This window comes from Carettochelys insculpta, chromosome 25, assembly GCF_033958435.1.
Source record: "Carettochelys insculpta isolate YL-2023 chromosome 25, ASM3395843v1, whole genome shotgun sequence".
Classification (NCBI taxonomy): domain Eukaryota; kingdom Metazoa; phylum Chordata; order Testudines; family Carettochelyidae; genus Carettochelys; species Carettochelys insculpta.
In genome coordinates this window covers 2159058-2174196 of record NC_134161.1, presented here as the reverse complement: position 1 = coordinate 2174196, position 15139 = coordinate 2159058, and the positions used below count along the sequence as shown (strand labels likewise).

The 15139-nt window shown below is 63.3% G+C and overlaps 1 protein-coding gene across 3 annotated transcripts in view; it reads right to left on the bottom strand.

Annotated features, from left to right (window-relative positions):
- The window catches only part of BACE1 (beta-secretase 1), a 33520-nt gene that overhangs the window by 16743 nt on the left and 1638 nt on the right, over positions 1–15139 (bottom strand). Inside the window, exons 2-9 of one of the 3 annotated variants that reach the window (XM_074976774.1) lie at positions 5629–5717; positions 5004–5220; positions 4479–4616; positions 3932–4066; positions 3368–3469; positions 2778–2927; positions 2177–2348; positions 69–1754 (exon numbers count right to left, since the gene is read on the bottom strand). In XM_074976774.1, the coding sequence (XP_074832875.1) occupies positions 1513–1754; positions 2177–2348; positions 2778–2927; positions 3368–3469; positions 3932–4066; positions 4479–4616; positions 5004–5220; positions 5629–5717 (1245 nt within the window). In that variant the 3' untranslated portion in view covers positions 69–1512. Of the gene's footprint in view, positions 1–68; positions 1755–2176; positions 2349–2777; positions 2928–3367; positions 3470–3931; positions 4067–4478; positions 4617–5003; positions 5221–5628; positions 5718–15139 lie in introns of those variants that run through there. The other 2 variants (XM_074976777.1, XM_074976776.1) reach the window with 2 other exon arrangements.

The following is a 15139-nucleotide window of genomic DNA, read 5'->3' as shown; positions in this document are numbered from 1 at the left end:
GGGACACCCCCGCTTACAGCCTGAGCCCTGTCATGCTCCCTCAGTCCAGGGCAAGCGGCCTGTCTCCAGCACCAGTGTGGCCAGCCGGCCTGGAGACCGCACCCGCTCCCAGTGCAGGATGCTCCCGCCAAGACGGGCCTCGCGCTCGCGACTGGGGCAGCCAGCCTGGGGCCAGGGTGAGGGCCCACGGGGCTCAGCCCCAGCAGTTCTCAGCCCTGGCTCCTCTGGGCTCGCCATGTCCGCTGCGGACATTCAAAACCCGCTGCAGCCTGGGCACTGCTTTTATTACAGGCCTCAAATCCCCCCACCCCCTGTGGGGAGACGGCTGGCCCCAGCAGGGTCCCCGCAGCTGGGCCAGCGGGGAGCAGAAGAAAGGCGGTGCCCAGGTTGGGGGAAGATCCATCCAGCTTCTGTTTCACGGCAGGCAAGGGCCCTGGAGATGCCAGCGGCTGAGTCCAGCTCACGTGGCCATTGCAGGGGACGGGCTGGGGAGATGGAGGCCGCATGGGGAAGTGGGGCTGGAGAGAACAGGCCAGCAGTGCACACGCAGGCAGCAGCAAAGGCCCGAAGCATGGTCCACGGGCAGCGTAAATGAGTGTCTGCCTGGGGAGGAGCTGCCCCCACGCTTGACGTGGCTTTTTGAGACTCCACTGCTGGACGCAATTTTTGCAAACCCAAACTTTTAAACCCTAAGGACCAGGGCTACGTAGGCCCAAAACAAAAACAGCATGTGGGGCTCCCTCTGAAGTGCCGCTCCATAAGAAGCGCCACTCAGACCTGGGCTGATTCCTCCATGGACTCTAGGCTGCATCCATCTACGTTCCGCGGCAAACCCGGGTCTGTGCCAATGCCAACAGCTGCTGCACCTGGCTCACAGCCATGCTCACAGGGCCATGTTGCCTGACACAGACCGTCTGACTCAGCCCTGGGGCTCTGAGCCATGGCCATGCTGCAGTGTTACAGGGCTCGGACCAGGGCCTCCGCAGGGCTCCCTCCCACCCCAAGCACCGAGTTGCACTGGCGTGTGTGAACAGAAGTGGGACCAGGCCTCAAACGTGACTTGGAGCCGGGGTTCAGTGGTTGGCAGAGGAGTACCCTGGAGCACAGGGCCGTGGCTTGGTTGAGGCCGTATCCCAAACAGGGCAAGGGCGTGTGTCCACGCTGGCTGGAGACCAAAGGGGATGGCTTCCCAGCCGCACGCTGCAGGGAGTTACAGCGAGCAAGCTTCGGGCTGCCCCAGGGTGGCCTTGGAGACCAGGCGGCAGTGTCCTGCCCCGCCCTGCGGCTCCCCCCACTGCGCCAGGCATAGCCGGTGCTCCAGGCAGCGCCAGCTGAGCCGCCTGGCTTGGGCGTCGCACAGGCTGGAGCAGGGGAAGGGCAGATCTGGTTCTGGTCTGGGGCTGTGGCTGGTGTTGGCAGCAGGCTGCGTCCAGCTCCAGCCACGCTGGGCGAGGGAGCCAGTGCCAACGAGCTCCCTTCAGGCGCTCTCTCCTCCCGCCGGCGCACCGGCCCTCACTTGAGCAAGGATATGTCGTCGGCAAAGTCGTCGTGGTCCCGCCGCAGGCAGCGGGTGCAACGCCACTGGAAGACCATGAGGCACAGCGGGAGCATGAAGAGGGCGCAGATGGCCGCCATGACGTAGGCGATGGTCATCAGCGTGGACTCGTCCGTCTGCGGGATGTTGTAGCCGCAGTCCTCCATGTCAGGGTGCAGGTAGGGCCCCTCCACGGCCGCCGTCCGGAACTCGTCGTGCACTGCGGACGGGACCCCCGCTCAGGCCACGGCCGCTTGAGCAGCCCTCGTTGCCACGAGGGAGGCCATGGCAACCCCGCGTGGCCGGGCCCGACTGTGCGGCATCAGAGTGGCCTGAGAGGGCCCCTCTGAGCTCCCCAGCTTGGCCCCGGCATGGGGCAGTCCTGGACCTGCCTTCTGAAGGACTAGGGCAGCCGTGAGCCAGGCCCCAGAGCTGCACCAACTGTGAGCAGGTTCTGCTCCTGTCCCTGCCTGCTCCGTGTGCACCCCCTCACTGCTCGGCTTGGGGGTGCGCCTGGCCCACTCCCCTCCTTCCTGCCACCAGCAGCGCAGCCCCCCCCCACTGCCCGCCCCGCAGCCACCTGCTCACAGGCACCCTCAAGAGCCCGGATTGCAGCCCTGTGCCACGCCCGCCGCCTCTCACCGTGGCAGGTGCTGACGGCGAAGCCGATCCGCTTGCGGGCGCGGTCGAAGACCACGTAGAAGCCCTCCATGATGACGGCCCCCATGACGGTGCCGGTGGAGGACTGGGAGATGGCGAACTTGTAGCAGTCGTCCTGGGAGGTGGCCACGTCCTCCACAGGGCGCAGGTATTGCTGGAAGGACAGAGGTAAGTTATCAGCGCACCGCGAGCTGCAGCTGCGTCTGCAGAAGCTGCTCCAGCTCCCTGGCTGGGGGCTCGCTCCCAGGACCCGGGCCTTCCTGCCAGGTCTGCACCAGCACCCAGGCCAGCCTGGGAAGGGGTGGGGAAAGCATTGCTTGGGATCCCGGGCAGGGCGGGTGCCGGAACGGGGCCCACGCGAGCTGGATTTCAACCTGCCCGCAAAGCAGTTGGGGTGCTGGGCTCCCGAGTTCTGCTCAGCCCCGTACGGAGAGAGGGGCCAGCTCTGAATTCAGCCCCCCCGTTACCACCCAGACGAAATCCCAGGGGTTTGGTCCTGCTCCTGTGCCCGCCGCCACCTCAGGACTGGGCGATGGGGCTCCCTCCAGCTCCCCCGCCCCAAGCACGTGCGCGCCGGCCCCACCTGGGGTAGGATGGTGATCCGGAAGGACTGGTTCGTCACCTCGCCCATCAGGTAGAGCGAAAGGACTGGGAAGATGTGCCAGGGGGTGGTGCCCGCTTGCCAGCAAACCAGCTGCTCTCCCAGCCAGAAGCCGTCGGGGAACTTCTCGGTCTGCCCCGGGGGGAGGGAGAGAGGCGGTGAGCCGGGGCCAGGCTGTGCTGGTGCAGGGTGGGGGTCAGGAGGGGCCCTTCCCACTGGGGAGCTGCTGGCTGGGTTGCCGTCAGGCTGGGGGTCTTGGAGCTGAGACACAAAAGGGAGGGCCTGGCAGGCTGGGCTCTGCGCAGGTCCCACGGCTCCCCACGGGCGTGCCGCCTCCCAGCGGCACCTCGGCTCCTACGGCAGCGTCCCGCCTCCGGACCACCCCCCCAGCTGTGGCACAGAGACAGCCTCATTCCCTCCCCGGCCTTGCCAGCGGCCACCCTCGGCCTCAGCCTGGAGCCGTGGGCGAAGAGGCCCAGTCCCTGCCCGTTAGTGCCCCGAGCCCTCGGCGTTCCCCAGGGACCTGGCAGGGAGGGTGGGAGGGGCAGGGCTCGGCCGCAGGCGCTACTGACCGAAGACACTGTCTTGATGGCTTTCACTGCCGCCTCAAACACCTTCTTCGGCAGCCGCAGGTTGGTGGTCCCGCTGTCCACGATGCTCTTGTCGTAATTATACTGGGGGTGGGGGACATGGAGAATGAGGCACCAGCCCCCCGGCTTCTCGCCTTCAGCAGGGCCCCCCGAGCCCAGCACCTGCACTGCTCCCTCGAAGCTGTGCCAGCCAGGCCCTGCCCTGGGGCTCACGCAGAGGGAGGTGTGGGCTGCCCGGCTGCCCATGCCCCCAGGCCCAGCAGTGCTCCCCTGGCTCTGTGCAGCCTGCCATGGCTCCAACAGCCTCAGGGCGCAGCGCCAGGGTGTGCACGCGCCCCCCAGGTCCGCAGGGAGCCAGAGCTGCCTCCTGTGTTTGCTCCTTCCCTAGCCCTCAGCGCCTGCCTGTCTGCCCCCCTCCCGGCTGTGGTGAGGCGCCAGCCCCGTCAGTGCCACGGGTGTGGAGCGCCCCCGCCCCAGCTCCTTCTCTCTCTGCGCCTCCCCCAGGCAAGTGGGCCCTTGCTTCTGCGCTCCCCAGCCCCTCGCCACCTCCTTGCAGTCCATCTTGAGGTCCTGCCCGTTGATCTCGATCTTCACGATGATGACCTCGTAGTACCACTCCTTGCGGATGGGCGTGTACCAGATGCTGCCGAAGTAGAGGGAGTGGTCGATGCCCCCGATGATCTGCAGCCGGGAGAGACGGGTGCAGCTGCCCTCAGCCCTGGGAGCAGGTCGGGGTGCTTCTGCAAGGGCTCGGGGACAAGGGCACAGGGGCCAAAGCCCCGGGTCCCCTCCCAGCAGTGGGGCGTGCGCCACCTTGTGACCTCCTGACCGCTGCAGTCAGTGCCTGGCACTGCCCTGAGTCCAGGGGCCCATCTGGGGTTCCCGCGAATTCCTCCCACCCTCGTGGAGAATAAATTTTGTTCTGTGCGTCAGGCATGCTCGGCTGCGCACCACCCACAGAAACCCAGGCTGCCGGCTGCGGGCGCTCTGCTAAGCAGCTGGGCAGCACCTGACTGTCTCCCGGGCGGCCGCCCAAGCACTCCGCTCGGAGGGAACGCGGGTCCCGTCCTGCCGAGGAAAGCCCTGCGCTCACCATGCTGCCCCCGACCGACGCCAGGGCCTCTGACGCGTTGGCTGAGAAGCCGGCCCCGCAGAGCTGCAGGGAGAAGGTGTTGGGCACCCGGGTCTGCTTCACCAGCGAGTTGAAGAAGGGCTCCAGGGTGTCGTCAGGCTAAGTGGGGGAGACAGAACCGCAGGGCTGTGAGCAGCTGGGACAGCCAGGGCGGGCTAGGAGCGCTCTTGGGCCCTCGCAGCTGCGGAGCGCCTGGGGCTGGGCCAGCGCGCTCTCTGGTTCCGAAGGGCACAGCCCAGACTCCGGGGGCTGGAAGGGACTGCAGGAAGTGATCGCGTCCAGCCCCTGCCCAAAGCAGGGAGACACCCCAAGGCCTGGGGACAGGAGGTTCAGGTGCAGGGCGGGCGCTGCCCCTGCCTGCCTGCCCCATCGGCCCCAGTTCCCCACTGGGCACCTCCTCCATCAGCGCGCGAGGCTGCTCTGACCCGCTTGAGGCACCAGGCCCAGCGAGGACGGGGCTGGCTCCGTGCTCTGGGCTGCGCTCACCCGGGCGATTTCGGCGTAGGCCAGCCCGAGGATCCCCTCCCAGTTGGAGCCGTTGATGAAGAACTTGTCGGACTCGGTGATGGCGGCGATGTTGGCGCGGACGGTGACGTTCGGACCGTGTGGGATGGTGACCAGGTCTGTCCCCAGCTCCCCTTCCCATTTGCCCTGGGTGTACGGGACATAAACCCCTTTCCGCAAGTCCCGGTAGGTGCTGGACCTGCAATGAACACCCGAGACAGGAGCCAGCGGTCAGGCTCCTTCTGCCAGCATGGCGGGGCAGGGCAAGGCGGGAACGTGGCAGGGCCTGGGGGCGAAGGGGGGAGCGTGGCGGTCGGGCAGGGGCCAGCGCCCCAGGACTGTGGTGTTGAGCACCAGTGAGTGCGCCAGCAGGGGAGGGCCGGTGAACTCACCGGATACCCGTGCGAGTGGATAACCCCGTGTGCTGCGCACTGGCGAAGCTGGAGGTGCGTGTCTGGGAACTGGCTGGCATACGGGGGTGCTTGTGAATCTCCACCCTCCCGTGTGTGCGGGGTGCTGTGGGTTCCTGGGCGGACACGCGTACCAGGAAGCTGCCCCGGTGCGTTGTCGCACTGCCTGAAATGCCCTGTGCGGCCGGCACACTCACCGCTGTCGCTTGTAGTACCGCCGCAGGAAGGGGTGAGGCGCTGCCCCGACGGCGAAATTACTGCTCCCCGTGTCAACCAGAATGTTCAGCTGGGGAAGGAGAGAGCAAGAGCCGTGTTCCATAGGGGGTAGGGAACGGCTGTGCTGGCACTGCCCCACCGCTCCCTAGCACAGTGGGGCAGCCAGCAACTGACCCAGCCTGGCAGAGCAGCCGGCTCCCTCCTCCCCACCTGGCACGGTGGGGCAGCCAATCCCCCCACCCAGCCTGGCACAGCGGGCAGCCAGCCCCCGCCCCTCGCTCTCTCCTGCCTGGCACAGTGGGGCAGCCAGGCCTTGCGATACCCTAGGCTGTTAACACCTTAGCTCAGGGGGCAGCCACCTTTCCGAGGCAGGGTGCCGAAATGTGACCTTTTGGCCTCTCTGTGCGGTCTGGGTGCCAGCGATACTTTTTTAAAGTCGCTGTTAGTCCTACTTCCAGCAGCTTCATTCATAAATCAGTGAAGGGGCAGAGCTTCCCTGTGAAGGTGGGGTCAGTAGCATTAGCTGGTTGGCTGCTAATCCACAGGCGGCCTGGCTTTGAGCAACTTCCTAGCTGCATGGGGGAGGTGGGGCGGGGCTGAGCTCATGTCCTGTGTGCCGATGAAAATCGGCTCGTGTGCCGCTCTTGGCCCCTGGGCCGGGGGTTGCTGACCCCACCTGAGTTTTTACTGTTTGCGTTTATCTCCTCTGCTCACACCACGTGGCCTGGGACGGCCGTGGTGTCCAGTCCTGAGGCCCTCAGCTCTTGGCCTGCTGGGGAAGGGCCCTTGCTGTCACTGTTCCGGGGGAAAAGCTGGAAAACAGCCACGTTCCAGCCCCTCTCCCTTCCTGCTGCCCAGGATCTGCCTCTGCAGGGGACAGGGAGGGTTGAGCATTGAGCATCTTCCTGAGCTGCTGCGGAGTGACTGCCAAACCCCTCTGTTGCAGGGGCAGGACACCCGACTCCCGCATCCTCCCAGGAACCAGCCCCCTCAACAGCACCCCTCGCAGTGTGGATCCGCTTCCCCAGGGGCAGGGCAGGACAGCCAGGCCTGCACCGACAGGACAGCCTGGGGCCTTGGGCGTGGTGCAGCCAACCTCCAGGGACTTCAGCCAGAGCCCAGGGAATGGCCAGCTGGGTCCGAGCAGGGGTCACCCAGCCCAGGGCCTGCTCTGCCAGTGGCCAGCACTGGCGCCTGCAGAGGGAAGGGCCCCGTGAGGACAGTGCTGGGAACACAGGCTCCTGAAGGGTCCCTCACTGGGAATTGCCCCCAGCCCCCGAGCAATGGGAGCAGATGCCTGGTAGAGCTCACCTGCGCCCTCCTGCACGTCTCACTCCCCAGCTAGGCCGCGGCCAGCCCTGGGGACAGTATCCCACGGAGGGACACAGGCAGGGCTTGCCCTACTGCCCCCAGGAGCTGGTGAAACAGGCGCCTGTATGGGGCAAGCAGGGGGTGTGGCTTGGGGCTGGGGCAGCGTGCGTGAAGCCTGGCCTGGCCTGGTGCATTACGGCACCCCCCTCCGCGCCCAGGCAGCAGCTGGTCTCTGCCGGGGGTGGGGGTAGGGTTGAGGAGACCCTCCCCCATGCGTAGGTCCCCAGTAATCAGCGGGCCGAGTGCCCCGGCTGCAGCAGCCGCTCACGGCGCCAACTCCTCAGCGCGGCCGATTCTCCGTGAGCCCAGTTCTCCCCACCCTGCAGCTCCGACCCGGGGCCCCTCAGGGTGTCGAGTGCAGCCCGGGGACCGGTGCCCCCATGCCCAGCAGTGCCAAGGACAGGCCCAGCAGGACCCTGCCAAGGGCACCGCCCATAGACAGACATGCAGAGGCACCAGAGCAAAGGCCGAGCAAAGCCCTTCAGTCGCCCTGAGGGGAGGGTGTTCCCTGAAGGCCTCCCCGTCCTGCAACCCAGAGCAGGAGTCTGGGCAGGCCAGGCCCTGGTGCCACACCCTGCTTGGACTGCTCCCCGTCAGCGTGAAAAGCGGGACAGCCCCTTGTCCCTCTGCGGGCTCAGCCTGTGCGCCAGGGCTGGGGGAGACACCCTGTCCCATTGGGTAGCGTTCTGCTCCAGAACCTCTGCCCGGCTGACTTGCCGACACCGCCCTGTCCCACAGCCCCAGGGGTCTCTGCTCGGACTCCGCAGAGCCGAGGGACCGAGGGAAGAGGCTCAGGTGCTTGTGCTAATCAGAAAATCGCTCTGCTGCAGCCAGGGGAGTTTTCCCAAGGAAGCGCCGACACCTGTGTCCCAGAGTAGGCATTTCCCGCCTCAGTGCCAGGCACTGCACCGCTGCTGCCTCAGTGCCATCACCGCACCACTGCCTCAGCGAGCTGCTGCCTCAGTGCCATCACTGCACCACTGCCGCCTCAGTGCCATGCACTGCACCACTGCTGCCTCAGTGCCATCACCGCACCACTGCCTCAGCGAGCCGCTGCCTCAGTGCCATCACTGCAGCACTGCCGCCTCAGTGCCATGCACTGCACCACTGCCGCCTCGGTGCCATCACCGCACCACTGCCTCAGCGAGCTGCTGCCTCAGTGCCATCACCGCACCACTGCCTCAGCGAGCTGCTGCCTCAGTGCCATCACTGCAGCACTGCCGCCTCAGTGCCATGCACTGCACCACTGCCGCCTCGGTGCCATCACCGCACCACTACCTCAGCGAGCCACTGCCTCAGTGCCATGCACTGCACCACTGCCGCCTCAGTGCCATCACCGCACCACTGCCTCAGCGAGCCGCTGCCTCAGTGCCATGCACTGCACCACTGCTGCCTCAGTGCCATGCACTGCACTACTGCCACCTCAGTGCCATCACCGCACCACTGCCTCAGCGAGCCGCTGCCTCAGTGCCATCACTGCACCACTGCCGCCTCAGGGCCATGCACTGCACCGCTGCTTCAGCGACCCACTACCTCAGTGCCAGGCACTGCACCACTGCAGCCTCAGTGCCATCACCGCACCACTGCCTCAGCGAGCCGCTGCCTCAGTGCCATCACTGCACCACTGCCGCGTCAGTGTCATGCACTGCACCACTGCTTCAGCGACCCACTACCTCAGTGCCAGGTACTGCACCACTGCCGCCTCAGTGCCATCACACCACTGCCTCAGTGCCATGCACTGCACTATTGTTGTCTCAGTGCCATCACCATATCACTGCCTCAGCACACTGCTACCTCAGTGCTACCACCACATCACTGCTTCAGTGAGCCGCTAACTCAGTGCCATGCACTATACCACTGCTTCAGTGCCACACACGGCACCACACCACTGTCTCAGCTCACTGCCAGCTCCAGGCCATGCGACACACCGCTGTCCTAACCCGCTTCTCGCTCCATGCCCTGTCACACCTCAGTGCCCGAGCACAGCTCAGCGCTTCGCTGTCGCAGCACGAGGCGGTCTCGGTGCAGTGGTTTCACGGTTACGTGAATTGATTGCTCGGCTCATTGATGAATTCTTGGTGAGCTGTTTTTCGGGTGAGGAAGGGTCTCTGCTTGGAACAGCGCGGTGCAGAGAGATCTCTCTCCTTTGCCTGTCGTTTGTGCATCCACACCTCCTCTGAGCAGAAACAAATCGATTTCAGCGTTAGCAGCCTCTGACCCACGCTTGTGCTCTGCTCCCAGAAGGGCCCGGGTGAGCCTGCTTTGCGACAGCATGACACCAACCAGGCAGCGGCCTCCCAGAACACCAGTCCTCAGCCTATCCCAGCCAAAACGCACCGGGCTCCGCCATCAGCTGGTCCCAGCCACCAGAGGCACAGTGGAACCAGCCCCCACCGCCCTCCCCTGGCAGGCATGGGGTAGGGCAGAGAGTAGCCCCCTTTGCTCAGGTGGGACCCACGGCACCAGCCAGCGCCGGCTCGGTCTGCTTGTGAGCCGTGAGACCTGCCCAGAGGCAGTTCATGTGGCTCATGCCACCCTACCGGGTCTGAGGCTTGGGTGTGTCATCGGGGCACCGGGATGTTCGACAAAAGAAGAGGCCAACGGAGCTGCGGGAATCAGGTGGCATGCAGAAAGGGGCAGTGCGTGGCCTTCCCCTACCCGCTCCTCCTCTGACCCATAGCCCTGGCAGGCCTTAACCTCACACAGCTCCGCCAGCGTCCCACCATGCTGCTCTGCAGCCCCCCTCACTCGTGTAGAGCCTGGGCCTTTGGAAACTGCCCCTTCTGCATCAGCGTTGTAGCCCTGTCCCTGGCTGGCGCTGCGCCATGAGGCGGCTGGAGGCGGGGAGGGCCACGGCTCACGCCCCCAGCAGCGTGGCTCAGGGTGGAGCTGTCATGTCGCCTGAGAACGGAAGAACACGAGAACCTCCAGACTGGGTCCGCCCAAAGGCCCATCCAGCCCCACGTCCTGTCTGCCGACAGCGGCCAGTGCCAGGCGCCCCAGAGGGAGTGAACCAAACAGGTAACGATCTCTCTCCTGCCACCATCTCTAGCCTCTGGCAAACAGGTCCGGGAACCGTGCCCACCCGTCCTGGCTAATAGCCGGACACTGGGGTTCTCAGCCTTGGTCTCACCAGGCTCTAAAACCCCCTCGGCCCAGCGTGCCGCAGCAGCTCTTTGTCAGTCGATTGAAAGTCAGGGCGGGCACTAGCAGGCAGGAAGCAGAGCAACATCCCAGGGCCTCATGCTATAGGGGCCTTGTGAAGCTCAGCTGCTCAGGCTTTGGCCGTGGCACTGCAGGGAGGAGGGCCTGGGGTTTCAGCCTCAGCTCTGAGCCATGAGGCTCTGGGGTTGGCTTCCTGCCCTGGGCCCCAGTGCGTTTAATGCCGGCCCTGCTCTCTGGTTTATCGCGGCACACCCCTGGGAACCAGCTCACAGCCCTCCAGGGGATCCCCACTGAGAACCACAGGCCCGCCACTCTGGTGTGTGTAAGCCAAAGGGTTAATTAAGTGCTCCCAGAGACACTGTCCACAGCTGGAGCACAAGTGATGTAACAACACCTACGCTAAGCAACCCCATCTTTGCTAGGCAACCTGGTGTCTGCAGCCACTGCCCCTCTGCACGGCTGCCAGTGCGTTTCTGTTTGATGTTTAATTAAGGGCCATCTGTGCTAGGCACCTGAGTTTTGCCGGTCCCGTGGGTGGCCGCTTCAGAGGTCTCGCAGGAGGAATACATGGCAAAGCAGGCAATGTACGGAAAGGTAAATGGTTGGGCTCCTGAAACTGTGCCGTAGCTACACAAGAGCAGTGACTGAAGCAGGGTCTGAGGGGCACATGGTTAAAATCTGTAGGGTAGCTGGGACCCATGTGTTGGGTTCCCTCCAACTGTTTTCAACCCATAGGCAGAATGAATTTTGTTATGTGCACCAAGGCCTGGGCAGATGGGCACCACCAAATAGGTACATAGGCTGCTGGCTGTGGGCAGCTAATCAGCTGGGCGGGGCCTGGGCGGTCACCCATGCTCTCCGCTTACAGGGAACACGGCCCTGGTGCCAGTAACAAGGCACAGGCTTTGGATGGCCCAGGTGCTGTCAGGCTGGCACCTGGTTTGCAAAGTCTTTTACTTCTGGGCCACGTGGGAGTGAAATGCCCCCCCCCCACCAGCTCTGCATCATGTCCAGAGAAGTGGGACTGAATGAGGGAGATGGGGCCAAAGGCGGAGGGATGGGGAGGGCAGGAGGTGCTGGGAAAGCAGCCGGGCTCAGCTTTGCCCATGGGAACACCTCCGGGCTGCTTGCAAGGGAGCAAGTTCCACCCCTTGAAGGCTGCCAGGCACCCCGCTAGGCACATGATCACATGCCAGGCTGCAGAGGCAGCTGGATCCATCCAGGGCCTGAGGACAAAGCTCAGCACAGCAGGTGCTAGCGCCTGACATCAGCCCTTCCAAGGGGCTGGAAAAGGGTGGGAGGGAGGTGCCCTCATCTGGGAACAGCAGCTTTGGTCAGAAAGTGCTTTAAATGCCACCAGCAGCAACCTGATGAGACTGAACAAATAAGTCTGTGCTGGACCTGCGGCCTGGGGCGACCCCCCACTCGCTGCAGCTCTGCTCTGTGGTCTCTGCTAGCCAGCAAGTCCTGCGCATCCTGGCAGTCCAGATGGACGGCAGTGCCCCCCACCTCAACATGCCGGGGGCTTGGAGCTAGCTACTCTCCAGTCCCTGTCTGGAGCTGCAGCCCCTTTAAGACTGGGAGCTGGGCCTGAGAGGGATCAGCCCCAGCTGGGAAGGGGGACAGGTGGTTCCTATAAAGACTGAGTGAGCCCAGCCCCAGGGGGGGTGTGGGTTTCTGTTGGCTTGATTTGTTGTTTGAAGAGTGAGCTGGGTGTGAAAGCAGGGTCTGAGCATGGTGCTAGCAGCCCTGCAGAGGGGAGCATGCCTTTGTGTGTGCATCAGAGGCAGCTCTAGCCTGCTGGTGAGTGGTCAGTAGCACCCTTAGGCAGGCTAAGGGAAGGCAACCAGGAGCCTATGGTGGAGTGCAGCTGTGGCCAGGCAGAAGGAGACCCATGGACACTCCCCAGGTGGCATAGGCCAGCAGGGAGCTGAAAAGCCAGTGTGCCTGGGCAGGGCTGTGCGCACAAGCTGGCCTGGCTGCTGCATGGAGGTGAGTTACAGGTGGGGGCTGGAGGTGGCCCTTGTGCCCTAGGCCTGGAGCTGTGCACATGGAGTATGGTCCTTAAACAAGCAGGCTCCTAATGGGTCTCTACCGGGCAGTGTTGTCTTGGCTTCTGACCTTAGCTTGACTAGCTACTGATTTGACCCTGATCCTATGAGGGGCTTAGCTCCTGCTGGGGTGCTGAGCCTGCTCTGAGCCTGCAGGATTAGGCCCTGCTTCTTTAAGCTGGGATTGCCCTTAACTTTTCAAATGTTTTACAAGTCGTGCGGCTGGTGCTGCCTGGTACCTGGTCGTTGCCCTTGGCTTCTGCGTTTGCCACTCATGCCTGAGGGTGAGCATGGCCTTTGGTCCCGGAAGTCCATAAGGCAGTGGTTCTCCACCAGCTAGCTGCCAAGGTCTGCTGGGGGTACATCAACTCACCAGGCTACATAAAGGCCCAAGTAGAATCCGTACAGGGTGCACCTCCTTGGCCCAGTGCAGTCACGACCTGATGGGTAGAATTTGCTGGAGCAGGGCTCCTGCTTCCTGGGGCTATCATGGGGCTCCAGCTTGTGGAGACTCTCTCCCCTCCACAAGCCCTGCACTCCTGGGGGTGCTCTGGCCCCGGCCCCAGCCCCATGCTGCTGCAGGGAGCAGGGTGGGGGTGTGGTCTCTGCTCCCCACCGCCTTGCAGCAGGGCCTGTGGGAGCTCCAGCTTTGGCACTGCTCCCAGTCCCTCCCCTGCCATTGTGGGCCCAGGCCCAGCACTCTCTGCCGGACCACAGATGTTGCTGCAGGAGTGAGTGCTAGATTTAAGAGGTTGCACCTGTACGAGTTTTTCACATGGCTTATTTATGCTGCTCTGTTCCGTGCAGTGAAATGTGTGGGGATAGTTCCATTCCAACTGAGTGAGTGAGCGGTCAGTAATGGTGCGCTCTGACCTTCTAACACTCTTGTCTAATTGCCGAAAGCAAGTGGCTCAGGTGAGGCATAATTTGAGGTGTGCAAGACACCAGACCCCTGAAAGGGGTGCAGCAGGCTGGAGAGCTGAGCTACTGCCCTGGGGGACTTAGCACAACAAGCAAGTGTATTTGGTAAGCTGAGGCTGTGCTGTCCAGGGGGGCAGGCGCTCCCCATGCTGCAATGTGGTGATCCACGCAGAGCTTGGCCCTGAGGTCCACTGTAAGGTAAAAGGCCAGAGACTGGGGCAGAGCATGTGCCAGGGCATCTGGAAACGCACATGAAGGGTCCTGAGTGCAGCTGCTTGGCTGGGGGTAGAGGTGGAGGCTGTCCCTGGGGAAGGGGCTGCGGGAAGCCCAAAGCCCTCTGAAGGGAAGAGAAGGCTCATGGCTGAGTATGGAACGGGGACGCGGGAGGGTGTGACATTGAGTAACCCTGGGTTTGTAACACAACGCTGCTGCCCGGAGGCTTTCAAATGCAGCTATCTAAGCACTTGGCACACACGACTGCACAACCTTACCTTTCCCCTGGGGAGGCAGCATAATGACTAGTCGTCCCCTCTGCCCCATCAGCGTGTTACAGGCTGGGACAGCTAGGATGGTGCCGGGGTTGGCACGGGGGGAGCTGTTTTCTCTTTGCATCTGCCTGTGTGAGGCACCCAAGTAAGTGACCAGGTTCTGCGCTGGCTGGGTGCTGAGCGCTTCCACCATCTGGCTCTGCTAGGTGCCTAACTGGGTGCTGAGAGCTCAGGCAAGGCCACCTCCCACCTGGGGTGTGCTGGCGCAGCTTGCCCTGCACAGCGTAACCTGTGTGCACTGCAGAGCCCACCTGAGGGGAGGCCATTGCTACCAGAGCGTGGGTGACTCAGAAGAGAGGCTGACTTAGAACATGTCCAGCGCCAGACTGTGCCTAAAACACAGCTGCTCCAGGGTATCAATACGGCTGCCTCAGCTGTGTGCCCCTCAGGCAGGGACGTGCACGGTCGCGTGTGCTGCGTATTAGAGCTGCTGCTTGGGGAGGCTTAGCAGTAGCCAGGGCCTGGACGGCGTCCCTGGCTCACGGACAGCCTCTCTGGGGCAAGGAAGCAGGCTGTCTTGGGGCTGCCCACATGCTTTCTGGAGGCAGCCAGAGGGCTCTGGCCTCCACTTCACCACAGTATTGGAAAGGACTAGGCTGCAGTTCTTGCCCAAGGCGCACCCAGCTGGCAGGGAAGGTGGAGGGAACCAGGTGGGTGCTGGACCTAAGCACCCCTCTGTGTGACTTGGGGTGCCCTGTGCCTGCCAGCCACCAAGATGTTGATGGCTGTGATGCTCACTGCCCTGAGGGTGGGGGGCTGAGCTGCATAAGGCCATAGGGAGCTAAGGAGACCCTGATTTTTACGAGATCCTTTAAGCAGAGAAGGCCTGTTGCAAATGCCAGTCCTGTAAGTTCACTAACGTGCACAGCAAGAGCAGGCCTGGAGTCTCACATGGCAGCAAGCTGCACATGAGTGTGAGCTCAGCAGGTGCCCCAACCACAGCAAGCCCAGGAAGGTTTGGACTAGCCGGGAGTTGTAATTGCCAGTCCAAACAGGTGGTAAATGGGTCAAACTTGCTGTGCTGTGTGCTGTCCTCTGGGAAGGCTGGCTGCACACTGCCAGCTGCATGCGTGTACATGCAGGCCGTGTACATGTAATCTGTGCACACAGATTACAAGTGCACATTTCCACCCCTGCTCTACATGCCCTGTTAGCATCTGATGCGGTGTGACTGCAGGCAATAGGATGTCTACTGTTCTCAGCGGATGCAGAAGGCTGGTATTGTGTACACAGATGCACAAAGCACAGACACCCCCCACCCATACATATGCACATGTAGGACCCACCCCAGCCTCCCTCTCTTTTCCACTCATCATGTGTGGTGCAGCTCAGGTTCCCTGAATGTCTGTACCCCACTTTCATTGTTTTCAGACATTTATAAATGAAGAACACCTGGCCACGTGCTGTGTATTGTCAGTCACAAGTGTGACACTACC